At 43.5% G+C, this 23382-nt stretch overlaps 3 protein-coding genes across 3 annotated transcripts in view; all 3 read left to right on the plus strand.

The window, feature by feature from the left end:
* The window catches only part of LOC148368310 (uncharacterized), a 165581-nt gene that overhangs the window by 24659 nt on the left and 117540 nt on the right, over positions 1 to 23382 (plus strand). The window lies entirely within an intron of this gene.
* LOC148368311 (uncharacterized) overlaps positions 1 to 23382 on the plus strand; it is a 38805-nt gene that overhangs the window by 12793 nt on the left and 2630 nt on the right. The window contains exon 2 of the mRNA XM_088330379.1: positions 16835 to 16927. Coding sequence (XP_088186505.1) covers positions 16835 to 16927 — 93 coding nt within the window. The remainder of the gene's footprint in view (positions 1 to 16834; positions 16928 to 23382) is intronic.
* Positions 1837 to 7647, plus strand: LOC148368312 (uncharacterized). The gene is made up of 2 exons (XM_088329642.1): positions 1837 to 1891; positions 4513 to 7647. The coding sequence occupies exons 1-2, from the start codon at positions 1837 to 1839 to the stop codon at positions 6150 to 6152; spliced, it is 1695 nt and encodes a 564-aa protein (XP_088185768.1). The 3' UTR covers positions 6153 to 7647.

Genomic DNA, 23382 nt, shown 5'->3' on the forward strand with positions numbered 1-23382 from the left:
GCGTCCCTTTTGTGAATGTCTGTGATTAAAGGCGTCACAAATTAATGCGATTTGAATTGTGTGTTGCAGACATCGGTGAAGAATATCTTCCTACTGAGTGGCAGGAACCAGAGTTGCCAGGGGCTGTTTACAAGATACTCCGAGTTGTGTTGAACAGAGCAGGTTGGTCGTATTACTTTCTGCAACGTCCTTATTTTGGAGGGAACATCATTGGCAGTCGCCCCAAAAAATACGCAGAGAGGAAATATGGCAAAAAGGGAACGCTCCTTATTGCATTGCTCAAAACGACTCGTGATCACTCGTGATGGTGTCCCGCCCCGGCTCATGAAATTAAATGATCTGGATTTCTATAGCGCTTTTCAAGTAAATGACTTCCCTAAGCGCTTTACATTTCCCAATAGCGGCCGTGATCTGTGCAGCCATGTAAGGCGCTAACCTGCTTATTGGGGGCTTTGGGGGTTCAGTGTCTTACCCAAGGACACTTTGACATGTAACACGGACAACCCAGGATTCGAACTGGGATCCCTTGATCCCAAGACGAGCGCTCTACCTCCTGAGCTACTGCCGCCGGATTACTACACACAATAGGCTATCATCAACTCAAAGACTGTTTGTTTCAAGTTCATTTCAGGTTCAACTTTCCTTATCCTTAGTTATTATCTACTTTCCACAACACTTGACATCTCATATTTGCCGTCAACCTCCACCATACTTTCCTTTCGAATAACGACCGGGCTTCTGTCTCGCTCATTCTTTTAAAATACGTACCTTATTTCCAAAACAGTCACGTGCACTAGCGCTGTTTCGAATACGAAATATTTGCCTCAGAGTGAATATTTTTTTTTCCGCAAATATTTTTTTACATCGGCGATCACCGTCTATTTTCTTTCCCCTTGACCGAAGAGTCAAGAAATTGATGTCGACGCGTAGTTACGCGCAAATTGAAGTTGACAACATTGGACAAAAAACACTGGAGAAATTTTTTTTAAAAATGGCTTTGGAAGCCCTTGAAAAGTGCTGAAATTTGGCCATCAAAAAGATATATGAACCCTGTTTTCATTATTTCCTGTATATTTAATGTGTGGTCCCTTCCCAAGGTTTCTATATTTTCCGCATCCTAAACTTTTTTGAGTTTTTCCTTACCCTCATGTAGCTTTCAGATCAGGTTGATGTTGCAATGGTGTTCTGCGCGTCCCTTTTGTGAGTTTCTGTGATTAAAGTCGTCACAAATAAATGCGATTTAACTTTTGTGTTGCAGACATCGGTGAAGAATATCTTCCTACTGCGTGGCAGGAACCAGAGTTGCCAGGGGCTGTTTACAAGATACTCCGAGTTGTGTTGAACAGAGCAGGTTGGTCTCTTTACTTTCTGCAACGTCCTTATTTTGGAGGGAACGTCATTGGCAGTCGCCCCAAAAAATACGCAGAGAGGAGATATGGCAAAAAGGGACCGCTCCTTATTGCATAGCTCAAAATAACTGTTGATGGTTGCCCGCCCCCGGCTCATGACTTCCGCCAGATGTCTACACACAATAGGCTCTTGTCAGCTCAAAGACTGTTTGTTTCAAGTTCATTTCAGGTTCAACTTTCCTTATCCTGAGTTATTATCTGCTTTCCACAACACTTGACATCTCGTATTTGGCCATCGACGTCCACCGCACTTTCCTTTCGAATAACCTCCGGGTTTCTGTCTCGCTCATTCTTTCAAAATTTCTAACTCAGTCACGTGCGCTAGGCTGGTTTCGAATACGACATATTTTCCTCACGGTGATTTTTTTTTCATATTCATCAATAATCTCCGTCTATTTTCTTTTCCCGTGACCGAATTGTTGAGAAAATGGCGCGTAGCGACACGCAAACTGAAGCGGACAACATTCGCATTCTGTTAGGTGGTTGGTCATCATGGCGGCGCAACGTTTAGTTTCAAAAACCAGGCACCGCTTCAGTATTTCGATGTCGTGTATTTTCTCACCCTGAGGGCGCAAGTTGGTCCTAAGTTGGTTTTAGATGATGGCAATCAAACGAGAGTTGCCTGAAAGTCACAGAGGAGAAATTTGGGGGGGAAAAATGAACAATCTGACAAAAACGTATATCACCCCAAAAAGTTTCGAGTCATGACTTGCCCGGGGCTCGGACTTGTGACCTCTTGTTCGGGGGAGCGGGCACCCAACCCTGAGCTGCTTTACCCAAAAGGCGCACCACCCTATTGGGAGCGCTCTACAATTTGAAAAAAACCTGAGACTTATATGGGCGTGAAAATTTGGTATTTTGGGTTTATACCGAGTGACGGCGGTAAGTAGGGCTGCACGATGAACCGAAATCGAATCCATATCGCGACGTGACTTGGTGCGATGAAAACGAATGCAACATTGCAGGTTTTCAGCCTGTTAGGTTCAAACCCTTTGTGGAACGATGCACAAGTGAGCTAACGGGTTTTAAGGTCTTTGACTGAAGTTTTCAGGAATAAAGTGTCTTGAGTTAATCATGATTTCTTGATGATTTCTTAACTTGAATGCTTGATCGTAAATGGCACTTCTTCATTAAGGTGTACTCCTCTTTCAAAAAGTCAAGGAGTGTATCGTGCTTCCTTTTATTTCTGGGCGATTTGGGGTTTGGTGCCAGAGTGGAAGATGCCGTCGACGTGCCCGGTGGTGTGGATGGTGTGGTAGCTGTGATGGCGGCCGGCTCTTCCACGGGACGTTCTACGTTGGTCTTTAGGTTGGGTGGAAAAAACAAGAATAATTACTTCATGCCCGTGTATTGTACAAAAACAACTGTGTATAGGGTGCTGGTGGGTTCTGTTCCTGCACGTCTCAACTTAAAATTGGTGGTTCTATGGGTTCAGATGGGGTGAATGACGCCACCGATACCGGTGGGTCAACGGAACGGCCTACCACCGAGAACCGCATGCATGGGCTCATGATAATGCTAGTTTGATGCCGTCTGTTTTCCGTGACAAGTGCCTGATCCAATTTTGGGCATTTTTAGGTTCTGCAATCATAACACTCACAGTAACATGACGCTGTAATATATTGTGTATGTATTTGAGTCAAGATGAACATAGCAATAGTTCACGGGTTAGGATGATGTAGATCAAATTAATTTTGCAATCCCTTGTATTTCATTTCCAATGTTTCCCATGTTTTGCTGCCCGTTGTCCTGTGATTCTCCAGGCCGATCACTTCGACAGCTGTTCTGGCATTAGCGTGGGCTAATGCATTGTCACAGTGAGATTGCAAAACTGCAGGTTAGCTTCCTCACTCCCACAGTTGTTTTGTGGTGAAATGTTTCTTTGTGAACTGCTCATCATTATCTGCCCTTTGGTATGCTCCACAGTCTCTGAAACATTTGCCCGCATGACCACATTAGACACAATTTGCTCACTAACAGGTCGATGCAACTTGATGCGAGACATGATATGATAGGATGTGTTCTGGATAGTGATCTAATAGTGAATAGATGCACAAACCGGACATGGCTGTAAGAGCCTTCTATTGCCCAGCATCACATATGCTTTCGAATTGTCTCCACATTACAACAATGTTTTGAGAAGGCAATTAGGTTATTTAATGTGTGATGACGGAGAAGACAGTGGACTATGTGATAGTTTTTTGTTTGATCTGGATTTCCACGTGAAAGATGGAGACATCGATCACGATGCATGATGAGAACGAATGTATTTTGACAGTGACGGAATGTTTACCTCTCCTCCGCGTCAATCACGTTTTTGATCGCGCATGTAAGCATCATATTTAAAACAAAAACAGGACACGCAAATCTGTGTGCGGTTAACAAGCGCAATGACATTATTGTACTGCTTTAGCAACTTGATAGTTGATGTAAAGGCACGACTCGATTAAGATGAAAACAGGGAGAGGCTAAACCTTGATGTTCTGCACAATTATCATAATTTACAGATTGAAATATGAAGAGTTTTTGTGTCTCTTTCGGTAGATTTGTTCACTGTGTAAAGTAGATATTTGCAATGTTCATGTTTTAACACTAAAATAAGCTATTCATTGCATTTATGTCAAGCTAAGATATCTCTGTATATTTTGTCACAAATACATGCGAAGTGAAAGAGAACTTTTAATTGTGAGGTTCCGTTCCAGCCATGTTTGTTGATATTGAGAATTCGCAAAGTCTTCTGGGAAGTCACTTTGTAACCAAGTCAGCTCCTGACTTCCCTCCATCTGAAGTGGTTATTTCGTGGGTTGAAGGGGACTTCTCCCTCGGTCTTGATAGTATTGGGACACATTACACTTGCAGGCGCCAAACCAAGTGATTAGGGCAAATAGTGAGGGAAAGTGAGAAGAATGGGACGCAGCAAACGATCTGAACCAAGCCACTCTTGGCATCTAGTGGGGATTTATCATACTGATTTCATTCCCAGAGGCCTAATTCTTACTGATCAGCAGCGCCTAAGCCTTTAGATTTTTTTCTTCTGAAATTGTACGTTACAGCACTGATTGAGTTGAGGGCAATACAAATAAATGTGTCTTGTGTCTTGCAGACGTCAGCCAAAAATATCTTCCGACTGCGCGGCAGGAACCAGAATTGCCTGCCGTTAAACTTCAGGAAGAGGATGGGGAGCCTGTTGACAAGGAGGACGATTGTCCAGTCATGCGAGTGACCGGGGTCCGTTCAACCGTCAAAGATCAAGGTCAACCTGAAGATAGCGGTCAACTTGAAGGTAACGGTTGGCGGGAGCCTCTAAACATCAGCTCCCGTCAACACGTGGAAACGGATGACAACGACACGTCCCACTCTGCAAGCCCTGAAAGCGACTCGCAGTCGGAAGGGAGTAACACATGTTCTCAGTGTGGGAAAACATTTCGAAGCAAGTCTAATATGAAGTTGCATATGAAATTCCACACTGGGGAGAAGCCTTTTGCCTGCACAGTTTGCGATAAAATATTCACTACAAGTGGAAACTTAAAGAGACACATTAGATCCCACACTGGCGAAAAGCCTTATGCCTGCTCAGTTTGCGGTAAAAAATTCAAAGAGAATGGGAGCTTAAAAAAACACAAACTAAACCACACTGGCGAGAAGCCTTTTGCCTGCTCAGTTTGTGGTAAAACTTTCATCCAAAATGGGCAATTGAAATCACACAAACTAACCCACACTGGGGAGAAGCCTTTTTCCTGCTCAGTTTGTGGTAAAAGATTCATTCAGAGCGGAGACTTAAAAAAACACACTAGAACCCACACTGGCGAGAAGCCTTTTTCCTGCTCAGTTTGCGGTCAAAGATTCACTGAAAATGGAAGCTTAAAGATACACATTAGAACCCACACCGGTGAGAAGCCTTTTTCCTGCTCAGTTTGTGGTAAAAGATTCATTCAGAGCGGAGACTTAAAAAAACACACAAGAACCCACACTGGCGAGAAGCCTTTTTCCTGCTCAGTTTGCGGTCAAAGATTCACTGAAAATCGAAGCTTAAAGATACACATTAGAACCCACACTGGCGAGAAGCCTTTTTCCTGCTCAGTTTGCGGTCAAAGATTCACTGAAAATCGAAGCTTAAAGATACACATTAGAACCCACACTGGCGAGAAGCCTTTTTCCTGCTCAGTTTGCGGTCAAAGATTCACTGAAAATGGAAGCTTAAAGATACACACTAGAACCCACACTGGCGAGAAGCCTTTTTCCTGCTCAGTTTGCGGTCAAAGATTCACTGAAAATGGAAGCTTAAAGATACACATTAGAACCCACACTGGCGAGAAGCCTTTTTCCTGCTCAGTTTGCGGTCAAAGATTCACTCAAAATGGAAGCTTAAAGAAACACATTAGAACCCACACTGGCGAGAAGCCTTTTTCCTGCTCAGTTTGCGGTCAAAGATTCACTACAAATGGAAATCTAAAGAAACACACTAGAACCCACACTGGCGAGAAGCCTTTTTCCTGCTCAGTTTGCGGTCAAAGATTCACTGAAAATGGAAGCTTAAAGATACACATTAGAACCCACACTGGCGAGAAGCCTTTTTCCTGCTCAGTTTGCGGTCAAAGATTCACTCAAAATGGAAGCTTAAAGAAACACATTAGAACCCACACTGGCGAGAAGCCTTTTTCCTGCTCAGTTTGCGGTCAAAGATTCACTACAAATGGAAATCTAAAGAAACACGCTAGAACCCACACTGATGAGAAATCTTAGACTTGTTGCTCGGGAGGTAGAGCGCTCGTCTTGGGATCAAGGATCCCAGTCCGAATCCCGGCTCGTCCTTGTTACATGTCGAAGTGTCCTTGGGTAAGACGCTGAACCCCTAATACCACCAATAAGCATGTTAGCGCCTTACATGACAGCAAGGCCGCTACTGGGAAATGTGGAGCGCATTGTAAAGCGCTTTGGGAAGTTATTGACTTGAAAAGCGCTATATAAATGCAGATCATTTCATTTTGACTTTTTTTTGAAAAATTCATTCATATCGGCACGAGAAATTACATACAAGAACCCACACTGGCGAGAAAACTTTTGCCCGGTTTGTGGTCTAACATTTACTCAAAGTGGGGGCTTAAAAACACTTAATTGACCAAGTATCATACAGGCCGTCTATACGAACATAAATGCCACAAAACCATTATCCCTCACCTTTTTCCAACCACTAACTCTGCCAATACGTCAAAAAAATCCCAATTATTCACAGGAAGTGAGCAGACCCTCCAGCTGTATAACAAAGATTTGAAACCCCCAAAGTCTTTATATGGATTTAAAAGATTCATTATTTGCATATGTGTCATGTTTCTTGATAAATGATCTATTTCATTGTCTCATCTCATCTCATTAGCCTTACCGCTTATCCACATTAGGGTCGGGGGGGCCTGGAGCCCATCCCAGCCATCTGCGGGCAGGTGACACCTTGAACTGGTTGCCAGCCAATCGCAGGGCACACAGGGACAGACAACTCATTCGTTCATTCACACCTAGGGACAATTTGGACCCGCCAATTCAACTGAAATGCATGTTTTTGGAATGTGGGAGGAAACCGGAGTGCCCGGAGGAAACCCACGTAAGCACGGGGAGAACATACAAACTCCGCACAGGAAGTCTGGAGCTGGATTTGAACCCACGACAGGTGCCCATGACATGAACTGTGCCGCACAAGCGCTAACCACTGCGCCGTCGTGCTGCCCCTCTTTCATTGTGTGCTGCGTAATTTTTTTTTCCTGTTATCAACAATTATAATCATTATCACATTAAGATCGCTGACCTAGGTCCCCAGGGTTGGGTTCTCACCAGAGCCACAAAGCTTGGAGAGCCTGTGGTTCTCTCCGTCCGGATGAGAACGATTCACGTGAAGTCCACCGCCAAAAGAGATCGGAACCTTTATTTCTTCATCTTCCTTTTCAGCCATATGCCGTTTCTAACACACCCATCCCCTGAGGAACGTTTTGTTCTCAAAAGTACACAAAAAGGGTTAGTGCAACAACCTCTTTGGTGTTTTGGGCAAATATCCCATGTTGGCATGCTATGACAGCAATATCTGATCATTGAAGTGGGTTTATTATCTTAAAACCTGGTTCATTCATGAGTACTGTTAACCTGTTGCATAATTACTTGTGTCAACAATGTGCTTTATTCTTTCGTTTGATACAATTTTCTTTGTCCTGCAAATAAAACTTAGTTTAATAAAATCAAACTGCGTGCATTATCCGTGGGTCGATTTTATTTTTCTTTTGGACTGATCAATCATTATCCTTATCAACGAACTACAGAATCGTTCATGTAAAGCTGAAAATACATTGTGTTTAAAGTTGCATCCTCCATGATCAATGCTCGACACAGGCTATTTCAAATTAATTTGTGTTGGAAACCAAGAGCACCGCCTGCTGAGCAAATTGGTAACCGCCAAATTAGACTCTGAACCAAATAAATCTAATTTAAAGCCATTTGGAAATGTATTATTTTGGCCATAAAAGTGTCAGAAATCATGTTATGAGTTAAGACTTTGGCCAGAACCGAAACTTAATGATGTGTTAAGTCAAGACAGAAAAGGGACAAACATCATTACTAATGTTTCAATAAAAGAAATAATTGTGCCATGACAAATCAACAAGTTGGAGGGGGAACACAAAATCACAGGCAGAGAAAAACTTCATCCGGAAATTGGATCTGCAGGAAAATAAAAGCAACCACTGTGTACAAGAACAGATTCTGTGAAGCCCTTTGAGACTCTTCGTGATTTAGGGCTATACAAATAAAGATGACTTGACTTGACATAATTTCATTGTCTTTGTTAACTGCCTTCCTAGCTTTCAACTTGTTTGCAAACGATTTCGGGCAGTTCCTATAGACGTGGTTCGTTTCTCCAGAGATTGCATTTTCTGCTATTGGTCCATTCCTCAAAGGAATGTCCAATTGTCCTGCACTTTCTACAAAAAATTCGATCACATACCTCAGCCAGATGCCCATGCTCACCACATTTGCGACAGAGTTTAGGTTGTCCTTGATAGTGGATAAAGCCAAGGTTTTCCCCCAGGATTATCATCGAAGGGAGGTGTTTCACTCCCTGAAAGCCCTGAGGATCTTGCCATTGCTGGATGGGTATCCTCCAGGCACAAGTCCAAACCTTTTTCATCCCTCACTTTCATAGCCTGGCCTTTTATCGAGCAATATCTACTCAACCAATAACAGATGTCGTCAGTATTCACCACTTCATTAAACATTCTGACAATGACTATCTCGCTAGCGTTATCAGTCAGCTTTTCCACCGTAAATCCAGAAAATTGGGGCCTCACCCCCCCAAAGCGATTCCAAAACTCTTGATAAAGAGCCACTGTTACAAAACTTACATCAAAGCCCTTGCCAGAAGGCAAGCATATGACGCAATGTAACTCCTCCGGTTTAAACTTCAGAAGTTTTTCAATAAACTTGTTCATAAAATCAAGTCTTAACATTCCTACATCTTTGAACAAGAATCGTACGCAGTTATGTCTCCAACCGCCGGCATAATGCCCGGCCATGGCAGAGCTCGGCTGCTTTACTTCTAGCTCTGTCAAAATGTTTCGAATTGTAAAATTAATAGTTAACAACACACTCAAAACCGACGCAAAAGAGGGTATAAACGCAGAGAACGAGCAGTGCTAACCTGATCCGTCCACCATCCTACCAGATACGCCCGAAAAGCGTCTCAAGAATGTGGGAAATTGGGGTTTTCCAACCCCCAACCAGGGATGTATCATTAGAAGGACACTCGAGGTGGGAGGTCCTAGTTGCAAAGTTGGGGCACATACCCTTTCTCCGGGTGGGAGGTTGGAAAACTCAGTGGTCGTCTTTTCGGGAATGCAGCAACAGAAACACATAGAAGACTAGATAGGTCAGCGCAAAAAATATCTATATTCGTCAGATTAACGACAACGTTAAGACAATGTATGTGAAAAAGGAAATTTAAAAAAAAATCATTAAAAAAGCAGTAACGGGTGTATTCAAATTTAACACTGTGTAACGGGTGTTTTTTTTTAATTCTCACTAAAACTGTGTTTTTGTTGCATTACTGTTAAAATTCTGGTACCTCATTCATTTGTTAAGACATGGGCGTGTACTGTCTTATTCGTTTGGCACTTTATGGGCTTCTGCGCTTGCCGTACCTTCGGCTCAATAACATTGTGCTGAAGGTAAGCTGTAACCAATATCAGTTCGGGTAAAAATACATATTTTGCTAGATATAGGAGCTGCTCTAACAAACTACTTTTTGATCTAAATCTATATACGTTGTGCTAAATGATGTATAAATAAAAAAGCACTCATTAAAAGTAAAGTAATGCAGCTTGAATCGATGATGACTGTGATGAAACATGTTTCAATGCAACCACGCCACGAGGTGCGTTATTGAGTGATGTCCCGTTTTTAATTTTTTTTTTTTTCATGTTTTAGATGATTGCAGTCGTGCACAGACGTCCTGACTTTTGTATTGTTTTGTTTACTGAATGCAGGCAATAAACCGAGTGACTGTCAACCCTTGCTTCGCTCATGATTGCGGGTCGTTACACTGGTATGGGGTAAGGTTTAGTTTAGCCTCTGATTTTATGGACAGAAGGCGGATATTGTTGCCAGTCTCCAGCGTGCGGCTAACGATGTTGAGAACCAGCGGAGGTGCCGACCACATGGTGTGCGTATGTTGTGTCGCTTATTGCAGCAACTGGAATAGAAGCCTCATCATCCAGTCCAGCCTGAACGTGGATCCCTGGTAGGACGACGACACTGCGGTTACATATATACTTATAACAGTTCATAATTCAGATTAATGCTGTCTTACAATGTGGTCATGGTGCTTTCCAGTCTCAATTTCATTTTGGTCCAGAAAAATCCAAGTCCCTTTGCTGTCTCGACTTAACACATCGTTAAATTTCGGTTCTGGCAAAAGTCATCACTCATAACGTGATTTCTGACTCTTATGGCCAAAATGACCACACATTACCATATGGCTTTCAATTATACTGGACTGTCTCAGAAAATTGGAATATTGTGATAAAGTTCTTTATTTTCTGTAATGCATTAAAAAAAAAAAAGTCATACATTCTGGATTCATTACACATCAACTGAACTATTTCAAGCCTTTTATGATTTTAATATTGCTGAATTTGGCTTACAGCTTAAGAAAACTCAAAAATCCTATCTCAAAATATTAGAATACTTCCTCAGACCAAGTAAAAAAAAATTTATAACAGCAAAACTAAATCAAACATTTGAAAATGTCCATTGATACACTCAGTACTTGGTTGGGAATCCTTTTGCAAGGATTACTGCATCAATCCGGCGTGGCATGGAGGCAATCAGCCTGTGGCATTGCTGAGGTGTTATTGATGCCCAGGATGCTTTGATAGCGGCCTTCAGCTCATTTGCATTTGTAGGTCTGGTGTCTTTCATCTTCTTCTTAACTATACCCCACAAATTATCGATGGGGTTCAGGTCAGGGGAATTAGCAGGCCAATCAAGGACAGTGATGCCATGGTCAGTGCACCAGTTACTGGTGGTTTTGGCACTGTGAGCAGGTGCCAGATCATCCTGGAAAATGAAATCCTCATCTCCATAGAGCTTTTCAGCAGATGGAAGCATGTAGTGCTCTAAAATCTCTTGGTACACAGTTGCATTTACTCTGGACTTGATGAAACACAGTGGACCAACACCAGCAGCTGACATGGCTCCCCAAACCATTGCTGACTGTGGGAACTTCACACTGGATTTCAAGCAACTTGGATTTTGCTCCTCTCCAGCCTTTCTCCAGACTCTGGCGCCTTGACTTCCAAACGAAATGCAAAACTTGCTTTCGTCTGAAAAGAGGACTTTGGACCACTCTGCAACTGTCCTGTGCTTCTTCTCCATAGCCCAAGTCAGACGCTTCTTCCGTTGTCTTGAGTTCAGAAGTGGCTTGACCATGGGAGTACGGCTATTGTAGCCCATTTCCCGGACACGTCTGTGAACTGTGGCTTTTGATACCTGGACTCCAGCTTCAGCCCACTGTCTTTGAAGCTCCCCCAAATTCTGGAAGGGGCTCTTCTTCACAATTTTGTTAAGGCTGCGGTCATCTCTCTTGGTTGTGCAGCGTTTCCGGCCACATTTTTCCCCTCCAACAGACTTTTTGTGAATATGCTTTGAAACTGCACTCTGTGAACAGCCTGCTCTTTGAGAAATTTCTTTTTGTGTCTTACCCTCCTGATGGAGGGTATCAATGATGGTCCTCTGGACAGTAGTCAGATCAGCAGTCTTCCCCATACTTGTGATTTAGTTTACTGAACCAAGCTGAGTGCTCAGGAAACCCTTGCAAGGTGTTTTGAGTTATTTAGGTGATTAGTTGAATAGCCTACTTGTATACTTTTTCATGATATTCGAATATTTTGAGATAGGATTTTTGAGTTTTTTTGTAAGCCAAATTCAGCAATATTCAAATAATAAAAGGCTTGAAATAGTTCAGTTGATGTGTAATGAATCCAGAATGTATGACATTTTTGTTTTTTTAATTGCATTACAGAAAATAAAGAACTTTATCACAATATTCTAATTTTCTGAATGAGCCGAATGAATCAATACACAACTTGGTCCAAAAACAGGAAGACAAAGTATTTCAGAATTCTAAAAATGATGCTTCGTTTCCTCATCACTACCTCAAAAATGAACGTGTAAGTACCCTATAATCATCCAACGTCATTTTCTTTTCCTACCTAAGGACAACTGGAGATATCATATCAGAAATGAGAGAATGAAGGAATGATTGCAATTTAGAGCCAAAGACTTATACGCAAACTATACAAACATATTTCAGCAGGAAATTCAACAAAACTCCCGTTACACCGTGTTACATTTGAAATTTTATCATGGTTTATAAATTGTTGTGTTTTTTTCATTTTTAAGTTTTTAAGTATTTTTCAAGTTAATGTTCCGTAATATTGCAAGTGTCGACAACAACAAGTTAGCCACATGAAAATCAGTTTGCAAATGAGGACGTTGCGATTTCTTCTCAATGTACTTCCATTGCGCGAAGTTGCCCCGACCAAGATGGCCGCCGCGTAGGCACGCGAGTTAGCGGGCTGCTACAGTACGCTCACCTATCCAGTCGTCTGTTTGTATCTGTGTCCCACAATCCATTGCGGCGGTGTTCAGAAGGAGAAGCTGTCATGGCTGCCGCACCACCGCCGAACAAGAGAATGTCGAATAAACCACCTCAAGTTCTTTAGTCGACTGTAAACGAAGTCAACTCGACAGAAGTATTAATTTAAGGTCCTTTTCGAAGGTGTGTTCGTGGCGTTTTTTTAGTTCAAACTTGGAGAAAATGTGCTCCAGTTGGGAAGAAGAACCTTTTCAGCTTCGTGGAGCCAAAGAGGAGACCGAGCGAGAACATGGACGAGCGGACGCTCTTTCCAAGCAGCTCGGGGAAGGTCCGTCATTTTTTGCTTCTGCTTCATCCTGCATATAGAATAGAATAGATATGCCTTTATTGTCATTGTTACAACATGGATATGCCGTGACAACGAAATTGGACGACTCCAGTTCCACATTTACAGTGAGGATAAGGAAACAAAGAGATAAAGGAACAAAGAACTAACTGACTTTGTTGTAAGTAGGCTTCGTTTTCCCTCAGAGGCGGGGGGGGGGGGGGTGATGAGGGGGGTGAGGGGCAAACAGAGTTGGTGGATACAACCGGAATTTTTGATGTTTGATCTTAGATTACCCATAGTCCAGTGTTTTTTCCGAATTGCTCAGTCCACAATTGAATGGATTTGGGAGTACAGTCCATAAAAATGCTCGATGAAAGTCGCCGCCGACGATAAAGCTCCGTTGGGGTGTGCAAGCTGCTGTTTATTGATAGCAGCGGACAGGAGATTTAGCGCTATGCTAACGTTAGGATCCAGTGAAACTGTTAGCGGTGGAAAGTAAAAAGCAAACACAAAGACCACAGTGAGCACTCCCGGTAGATAGAAGTGTCTGCACGATACTGCTAGAAACTCCATATCGAGTGAGCAGTGTGTGTCAATGGTTCGGCTGTTATTGTAGCGCGTAGTCTCCAATCTTAGTAGTCTTCGTCTCGTTCGAGCCGGTGATGTAACGCGGCGTCGGGAAAGCCGAGGCTCCGCGATGACAAAAAAAAAATACTCCAATTCCGGACGTTGATGGTGGCGATCCGCAGCTCAAATTCACTTATTGTGGACGATGGATCTGGCGTTGGTTGAACATGCTTGGGAGCGCTCAGGGGCGTTATTAGTGGGGGGTGGCCGGTCCCTCACCCACGGACACCCTCTGCCCACCCAAAGAAAAGTGGATATAGTAATGAGGGCAGTCGAGGGAGCGCATACATCATCTCGTATAGAATTATGAATGTCAGTGGACACGAGCTTGGACTCTCCTGCCTCTGCAGCGCGCAGTGTCCCCACGGAGGGAGCAGCCCTTCCCTGCATATTGCTTTGTAGTAGTGAGAGGAATTCTGTCTTTTTATAGAGAAGCGACTCTTTGGGCTTGACTGACCCAAATTAGACGGCTCTTTTTGTCTCAGCTCTTTGGATTGTTTTTGTTGATTTAATGATACATGACTAATTGTTATGTAACAGGATGCACAAAATGTCTTAAAAGGGGGAACAATTCAGTAAAAAAGAAAAACACAAAATAGACAAAATGAAAAAAATAAGCAAAAAAACAAAGTCTGAAATGAAAAATGAGAGAAAAAAAATAATTAAGCAATAAAAAATGAGTAAAAAAAGTTAGATAAGGAAAAAAAGCTAGGAAATAGTCAACTAAAGAGGAAGAAATAAATATAAGGAGAAAATAAGAAAAGCAGCAAGAGACAGGAAGCAAGAAACTGCAAAAAGAAAGAAAAGAGAAAAAAAAAGCAAAGAAAAACAATTTTAGGTCCTTTTGTTCAGTATATTACCAAGAATAATGTAATATTATGCAGAAAAGGAATGAATCAAATCTCTGATGCAACGAAAAGAGCGCAAGAACTCTCTCCCGTCTCTCGCCCATCGCCGAACGTATATACGTCGGGATCCTCGTTTGCAGAATTCCGAGACGTTTTTACTAAATAACTGCTTGCACCTCGTTTTGAAGGGGGATGAGCGCTCGTGAGGCCCCCACTCGAGGTTTTGAGTTTTTCCTCGCCCGCATGTCGGTTTCAGATCAGGTCACCCGTGCGCTCCTTTGAGATATCTTGTGATGAAGGGCCAAACGAAGACACGAGTCTTGACTTTTGGAAGCATTATTCCTATATATTCAAAAAAATGAAGGTCAAAATGAGTCACTGATGGAGGGAGACTCGTTTGAAGTGTCGGAATTGGACAGCCTTCAGTAGGGTTACTATTTCAGAGTATATTTTTACACCTTATGAATGATCAAATCCTCAAATGTCACACAGTCAAACAAAATGAGCTTTTGCCTGGAAATGAAATGATCCGCATTTCTCTAGCGCTTTTCAAGTCAATGACTTCCCAAAGCGCTTTACAGTGTGCTTCACATTTCCCAATAGCGGCCTTGCAGCCATGTAAGGCGCTAACTGGCTTATTGAGGGTTCAGTGTCTTACCCGAGGACACTTCGACACGTAACACGGATAAGCCGGGATTCGAACTGGGATCCCTTGATCCCAAGACGAGCGCTCTACCTCCTGAGCTACTGCCGCCCCGGGTTGAGCGATTTTGTTGAATTTGGTCTCAAAATATATGCTCTGGCACTTTCCCAAAATCAATTCAAAGTATTTTGCTCTTTGAGTCAAAAAGGGTCTCGAGTCAAGAGCTCGGGTTTGGGCTTCGGAAAGGGTTTTCGAGTGATTTTCCGGTTGCAAAATAGGGGCAAGAGGTAGAAACTCGGGTTGAGGCTCCTTATTTGGATATGAGACTGAATTTTAGGGTCTGAAACAGCGTTGGAGCTAGGGTTATGAACTAGGGTTTAAGCCCCCTATTAGGGTTCTCAACTGAATAGCTTTGGAGCCGGGCTTATAGGAAGGGTAGGGTTACAGTTTGAAACGGGTTAGGTCTAAAGTTAGGGGTGAAGGGCTATTTTCTAGGGTTTTGGCTGCAAGTCAGAATTTTCAATGATTTTAGGCTTCCGAAATAAGGTTAGGGTCTGACACTAGGCTCCCGTTCTTTTGATCGGCTATAGACTTTCACTCGCCACGACGACAAGCGTGGCTTCCTACGACCTCTTTCGATTCCCTTCACGTTCTAGTTTCTCCACTTCAAGACTTGCCACGAATCTCTAACCTCCTCTTAAGGGTATACCAAAGTCTCCTTTTCAAGATTCTCTCCTCCCCAAGAACTTCCCCAGGTCTCCCTCTCAAGTTTCCCCTCCTTGTCCCAAGACCTGCCACTTCTAGCGTTTTCTTAAGGGTATTACCAAGTAACCTATTTTCAAGATTCTCGCCACCCAAAGATCTCCTCTCTAGTTTCCCTCTCAAGATCTCCACCTTTACCACCCAGGTCCCACACCCCCTTCTTGCCGATACAGTCTTTTGTTATTGCTGTTTAGATAAACGTCTCTCAAGTCAAGTTGCACCGCTTCCCCTTTGTCCTGCGTTTGGGACTGTCCGACACCAAGTGACAGGAAATGTCCACTCTTGACACTTAAGACTCCCGGATGTTTAATAGCTTCAAAGTAACCTCATACTTTTGTTTCCTCGTCCTTGAGGGAGAAGCCACATGTGCGGTCCCTCTTCGAGGTTTCATTTTCCTCATGTTGAGGTTTTTTGAGTTTTTCCTCACGCTTATGTTGGTTCCAGATCAGGGGATGGTGTCATAATAGTCTGAAAAAATAGTCTGTGTAATAACCTGTGCAGCCCTTTGAGACTCTTCGTGATTAAGGGCGTCACAAATAAACAAGACTTGATTTGACTAGAAGGACTAGCTTAGAAGTTTGACAGATTCAGACGTTGTGAGTATTCAGATTGGCACCTGGACCAGACGCGTGCTACTGTAGAACCTGCTGCATCTTTTGAAATTTTGAGACAGGAAGCTTGAGCTCTCTATAACTTACTCTATACTTAATGTTGAGGTTGACTGAGTATTTATTATGCACTGAGGCCCTTGCAACACCCATTGCACCTGCCACAATGTCTTCAACTCTGGAGAGCGCTATTTGTCAGATCAAATCTTTTCAACTGGACCAAAATGTCATTTAAAAAACAAAAGAAAACAAACGTTTGTTTAAAATCTCCTATTATTCATGTCGTATTTTTGATCTGTTTCTATTGTGTGGTTGTTTTGACAACTTTGTCTTAAATTTGACATCCAAAGGCATCCAAAAAGTCTTGAATTGAACTTGCCTTAAGCTGTAGGAACCTTGTGGTCTTCTCTGCGTCCCTTTTTGAGTTTCTGTGAGTAAAGGCGTCACAAATAAATGCCATTTGACTTGTGTGTCGCAGACATGGGTGAAGACCATCTTCCTACTGCGTGGCAGGAACCAGAGTTGCCAGGAACTGTTTACAAGATACTCCAAATTGTGTTGAACAGAGCAGGTTGGTCGTTTTCTTTCTGCAATACGAGATATTTGGCCGTCGAGGTCCACCGTACTTTCCTTTCGAATGAGTTTCGGGCTTCTGTCTCGCTCATTCTTTCAAAATATATACAGCGAAGCAAAGAAGTATTTGAACACCCTGCTATTTTGGTACATCTCCCTCTTGGAAATCATGGAGGGGTCTGAAATTTCCATGGTAGGTGCATGTCCACTGTGAGAGGGATAAACTAAAAAGAAAAATCCATGATTTTTGAACAAATTAGTTGTGTGATATAGCTGCGAAAAAGTATTTGAACACCTGGGAAAATATTTGGTAGAGTAGCCTTTGTCTGCTATTACAGAGGTCAAATGTTTCCAGTAGTCTTTCACCAGCTTTGCACACACTGCAGGAGATTCCTGTCCCACTCCTCCACACAGATCTTCTCTAGATCAGTCAGGTTTCTGGGCTGTCGCTGGCTGAGAAACTCTGAGTTGGAGTTTACTCCAAAGATTGGGTTCGGGTCCGGAGACTGTTTGGGCTATGCTAGAAACTTGATATGCTTCTTACCGGAGGCATGTTTATTTGTATAGCACAATTCATACACAAGGCAATGTAAGTGCTTTACAGTAATGGCAGACGGGTTAAAAACACACAATAAAAGACATTGAAAATGTAAAATGTGGTTTTTAAAATAAATTAAAACCACAGATAAAACAATCAAATCAATGAATTTAAATAAGGTAAAAGTGAAGAGTGCAGATAGAAGCCTTTCAGTTGTATGCACAGTTGAACAAAGCTGTTTTCAGCTTGGACTTTAACACAGTCAGAGTAGACCCCTGTCTGACGTCGTCAGGAAGACTATTCCAGAGTTGAGCTGCGTGGAACTGAAACGCAGCTTCACCCTGTTTAGTCCTGGCTCTGGGCACCAGCAGAAGGCCCGTCCCTGAGGTTCTCAGGGTCCGAGATGGTTCATATGGGACCGACATGTCACAGATGTACTTTGTTGCTAGACCATGAAGAGACTTTTGCACCAGCAGAGCTGTTTTCAAGTCTATTCTCTGAGCGACGAGAAGCCAGTACAGAGACTAATATGGTCGTACTTCCTGGTTCTAGTCAGGACCCGAGCAGCAGCGCTCTGGATGTTCTGCGGCTGTCTTACGGCTCCTTTAGAAAGTCCGGTCAGAAGGCCGTTACAGTAGTCTAACCTGCTAGAGATAAATGCGTGGATAAGTTTCTCGAAATCTGATTTAGACAGCAAACCTTTGATTCTGGCAATGTTTTAGAGATGGTAAAAGGCTGATGATGTTATGGATTTCATGTGGCTGTTAAAGTTCAGGTCTGAGTCCATTATTACCCCGAGATTTCTAACCTGATTTTTAGCTTTAAAACTAAGTGATTTTCTCTGGCTTTTTGTGGACCAAAGACAATGACTTCAGTCTTGTCTGAGTTGAGTTGGAGAGAGTTGTTTCGCATTCACACAGTGATCTGTTGAAGGCAGTGACAGAGTGAGTTCACGGGCCCATGTTCACCTGCTGTCACGAGATGTAAATCTGTGTGTCATCTGCATAGTTATGGTAGGACACGTTATTACCGCGTATTAACTGGCCCAGGGGCAGCATGTAAAAATTGAACAAGAGGGGTCCCAGGATGGACCCCTGGGGGACCCCACAGGTCACTGCCAATTGGTCTGACACATAGTCTTCCATCTGAACAAAATACTTCCTGTCCTCAAGGTAAGACTGGAACCATTTCAGGGCAGGACCAGAGATGCCTACCCAGTCTTCTAACCTCTGCAACGAGATCACATGATCGACTGTGTCAAATGCAGCACTCAGATCCAGCCACTCCTTGCTTTTCCTGGCCGTGCGCTTCGGGTCATTGTCGTGTCGGAAGACCTGGCGACGACCCAACTTCAACGCTCTGACTGAGGAGAGGAGGTTGTTCCCCAAAATCTCACAATACACGGCCCCAGTCATCCTCTCTTTAATGCAGTGCACTCGTCCTGTCCCGTGTGCAAAAAACACCCCCAAAGCATGATGTTATCACCCCTATTCTTCACATTAGAGATAATACCTACTGATCAGTAGCGCCTAAGCCTTGAGAATTTTTTTTTTAAGTTTTGGCACTCGGGGACAACGCTTCTGAAAACGTTACGGCACTGAATATCTTCCTACTGCGCGGGAGAAACCAGAGTTGCCTGCCGTTAAAATTGAGGAGGAGGAGGTAGAAGATTTGAAGCCCTATCACGTTAAGCAAGAGACGGAAGATGGGGAGCCTGTTCACGTTAAAGAAGAGGACAATTTTCAAGTCTGTTCAACCGTGGAAGATCAAGGTCAACCTGGAGATAACGGTCCGCAGGAGCTTCTAAGCATCAGCTCCCGTCAACACGTGGAAACGGATGAGGACGACTCGCAGTCGGAAGGTGGTAACACTTGTTCTCAGTGCGGGAAAACGTTTCCACGCAAGTCTTATATGAAGTTGCATATGAAATTCCACGCTGGGGAGAAGCCCTTTTCTTGCTCAGTTTGTGGTAAAACATTCACACAGAGTGGGGACTTAACAAAACACATTAGAACCCACAGTAACGAGAAGCCTTTTGGCTGCTCAGTTTGCGGTAGAAGATTAGCACAGAGTGGGGGCTTGAAAAAACACACATTAACCCACACAGGGGAAAAGCTTTTTTCTTGCTCAGTTTGTTGTAAAAACACAATACAAGAAATCATTCAGTGTAGAGGAGGTATGACGTGATTTCGTGAGGTTGAAAGAGAGGAAATCACCAGGCCCCGATAAACTCTAACCCTGCCTTCTCAAAGAGTGTGCTTCTCAACTTTACTGGTATTTTCAATTGGTCTTTGAGTTCTGCTCCTGAACAATTTTACCTGTCCCGAAGAAGAAAAATGTCTCATGTTTTAACGATTATAGACCCGTTGCACTCACGTCAGTGATCATGAACACTTTTGAGAAGATCGTATTGAAATTCATAAAGTCCTTTCTACCATCTAATCTAGATCCGTACCAATATAATATCGTGCTAATAGAAGTGTAGATGATGCCATTTTAATTCTAAGTCATCTCGAGCATAGGGATTCATACGTTAGGGTTTTAGTCATAGATTTTTGTTCAGCTTTTAACACTATCATTCCTTCTAAACCGCATTTGAAACTTCTTCATGACCTCAATTTTCCCGTTTTTTTTATCAATTTGGATTTTAGATTTCCTCCTCAATAGAGAACAGTCTGTTCGCATTAAGGAGAAAGATTCATGTTCTACTGTCTTCAACACTGGTGCGCCTCAGGGCTGTCCATTGTCTCCAACTCTGTTTTCCCTATTCACACACGATTGTCAACCCAATTCGGACCATTCACTATTCGCTAAATATGCAGACGACACCACAGTTACTGGCTTTATTTCAAATGGAGACGAAACTGAATACCGAGCAGAAATGGATTCACTTTCCACCTGGTGTTATGAGAGTAATCCGTTATTGAATATAGGTAAAACTAAGGAGATGATGATAGATTTCCGTACTAAGCCTCCCCCGCATGTGCCATTGTCAATTAAAGGTAGTGAGGCGTAACTGGTCCATTCATTCAAGTTTCTGGGTACTTGTCAGCTGACCTCACATGGACATGAAGTCAGCCATACAAAGGCTCGACTTCCTTCGTCAACTCAAATCATTCGGAGTCCGTCAATCCATTCTAGTCCATTTTTATCGTGCTATCATTGAATCCGTTTTAACTAGGTCAATCACTGTCAAAGACGGAATCAGTAGTGATGACGGCAGAGGAAAATAATAGGTACTGGCCTCCCATCCCTGCATAGTATCTACATCGATCAAACTATAAAACGGACACTAAAAACGATAGAGGATCCCAGTCACCCTGCAGGTACTTCGATGACCTATCGTCAGGTCGCCGTCTTCGCTCCATTGCGAGCAAGACTGCACGTCTTAAAGAGAGTTTTTAGCCTTCCGCTATGCGTATGTTCGATGGGAATTGATTAAGGTTATTATGTATAGTATTATTATGCCACCGCATTCCTCTGACCTATTTTAGTCTTGTTTTTTACATATTCTTTCTTTTGAAACTATTATATATAATTGTATTATACTTTACAATATATTTGAATGAATGAATGAAAACTTTTTTTTCGATTTTGGTAAAGTGTGCCGCAGCGCAATTCCTACTCGATCATTGAGAGAAGTTACTGTCCCGGACCTTACTGTGTCTCATGTAGCCCCTACAGCTGCAGTCTCAAAGCGCCTTAGGTGTACAGTTGCTCTCCATGCGAATGGTGAACAGTCAATTACTACTGACCTGCTTGTGGACACTGGTTCAGCAGTCTCAATTTTGCCAGAGAGAATTTACAGACATTCGTTCATGCACGTGTCTCTCTCAAAGCCTACTGTACGCCTGGTGACCTACATGAAGAAGCCAATTCCAGTGTTGGGCTGTCTTCAACTTACTGCTACATACTGCAACCAGAGTGCACATACTGACTTCTACATAGTTCCTGGCGGTACTCCACTACTGGGAATGGACCTGTTCACTGCACTTCGCCTTCACATACAAGATGGGCAGATTGCAACACCTGCCGCATCGGTGATGAGTCGCACCGTCAACACTACAAATGCTTCAGGCGTTGCTACAGGTTTTATACACAAAGTTAAAGTGCGTGCTGATGTGCCTCCAGTCCAGCAAAAGCCGCGCAGACTCCCGTATGCCGTGCGTGACAAGGTGTCGGAGGAGCTGACGAAACCAGAAACAAATACAAAACCGGGACATGAGAATGTTGCTGCAGATTGCTTGTCACGTTTGCCTCTCCCCATCACAGACGACCACGAGGAGATGGAGTTGGAGGTGGTGGCTGCTGTGTCTCCTGATTTTGCTGCAGTCACCGCTGATGAGCTCTCCAGTGCGTGTGAGGAATGTCCGGTGCGACACTACATGCAGGAGGGATGGCCTCGTACTGTAAAAGGCCTCGACCCCCTCATCGTGCCATACTTCTGTGTGCAAAATGAACTTGCCGTGCAGAACAGTGTCATTGTGCGTGGCACTCATCGTGCTGTGATACCACAACAGCTACAGGAAAAAATGATCCGACTTGCTCACGCTACACACCAAGGGATCGTTCGCACAAAATAAAGACTGAGAGACTTGTACTGGTGGCCTGGAATGGATTCTCACATTGAGCTTGCCATCAAATCATGCACCACCTGCTTGCAGCATGACAAAAGCGCAACCGCACGTACTGCCCCGTTACAGCCTGTGCCTACCCCGACTGCTGCCTGGGAAAAGGTTGCTGTGGACATTGTTGGTCCTATTCACTCTGCGCCTGCTGATTGCCGCTTCGCCATCACCCTCATTGACTATTGCAGCCGATGGCCTGAGATTGCCTTCTGCTCAAATGTTACTTCTGCCTCTGTTATGACTTTTCTTTCCACTGTGTTTAGAAGAGAAGGTAATCCACGGGAAATTGTTACTGACAATGGCCCTCAGTTCGTGTCGACCGAGTTTGAAGCATTCCTTAGTGACAGGAACATCACACACCGTCGCAGCTCTGTGGACTACCCACAGGCCAACGGTGAAATTGAGCATTTCAACAGAGTCTTCAAGGACTGTCTACAAACAGCCAACATCGAAGGTAAACCGCTGAAAGTCTTCTTCGCTGAGTTTTTACAGACTTACAGAGCTACACCACACGCTGTGACTTCAGTGTCCCCCGCTGAAATGTTGCATGGTAGACCACTGAATACAAAGCTTCACATCACAGGTCTTCACTCCATGCGCTCCACTGCTGACAAAGGCAACATGCTACAAAACAAACAACAGAAGTCAAAACAATACACTGACAAACGTCACGGTGCAAAATCACCCAGCTTCCAGATCAGCTCTGCGGTTCGCATCCGCAAACCTGGAATCATTGCCAAAGGACACTCAAAGTTCACCCAGCCACTGAAGTGGTAGCCCAAAAGGGTCCGGCCACTTATCTGCTGTCTGATGGAAAGGTGTGGAATGCTTTCTACCTTGCCCGTTCTTCCACCTGTGCTGCACAGCCTGCTGATGCCGATGCTTGCCTCCTGCCAAGCAACCAAGGTGCTGAGCCACGTCAACCTGAAACTGTGCCCTCACCACATCCCTCTCCGAGTGCACCAGAATACGACATGCTCCTGCATGGCTTCAAGATTACGTGACTTACAAAAAAAAAAGATAAAGAAAAGATGTGGAGATGTTCAAAAAAAAAAAGACATGATGAACGTTCACTGTTTTAAAAATTGTCATGTTTTTTTATGATGTGATCCTCATAAGATTTGAGCAGAAGGCAATCTCGGGCGATCGGCTGCAATAGTCAATGAGGGCGATGGCGAAGCGGCAATCAGCAGGCGCAGAGTGAATAGGACCAACGATGTCCACAGCAACCTTTTCCCGGGCAGCAGTCGGGGTAGGCACAGGCTGTAACGGGACGGTACGTGCGGT

This window comes from Urocampus carinirostris, chromosome 3 (assembly GCF_059441175.1).
Source record: "Urocampus carinirostris isolate Australia breed hairy pipefish chromosome 3, RoL_Ucar_1.0, whole genome shotgun sequence".
NCBI lineage: Eukaryota > Metazoa > Chordata > Actinopteri > Syngnathiformes > Syngnathidae > Urocampus > Urocampus carinirostris.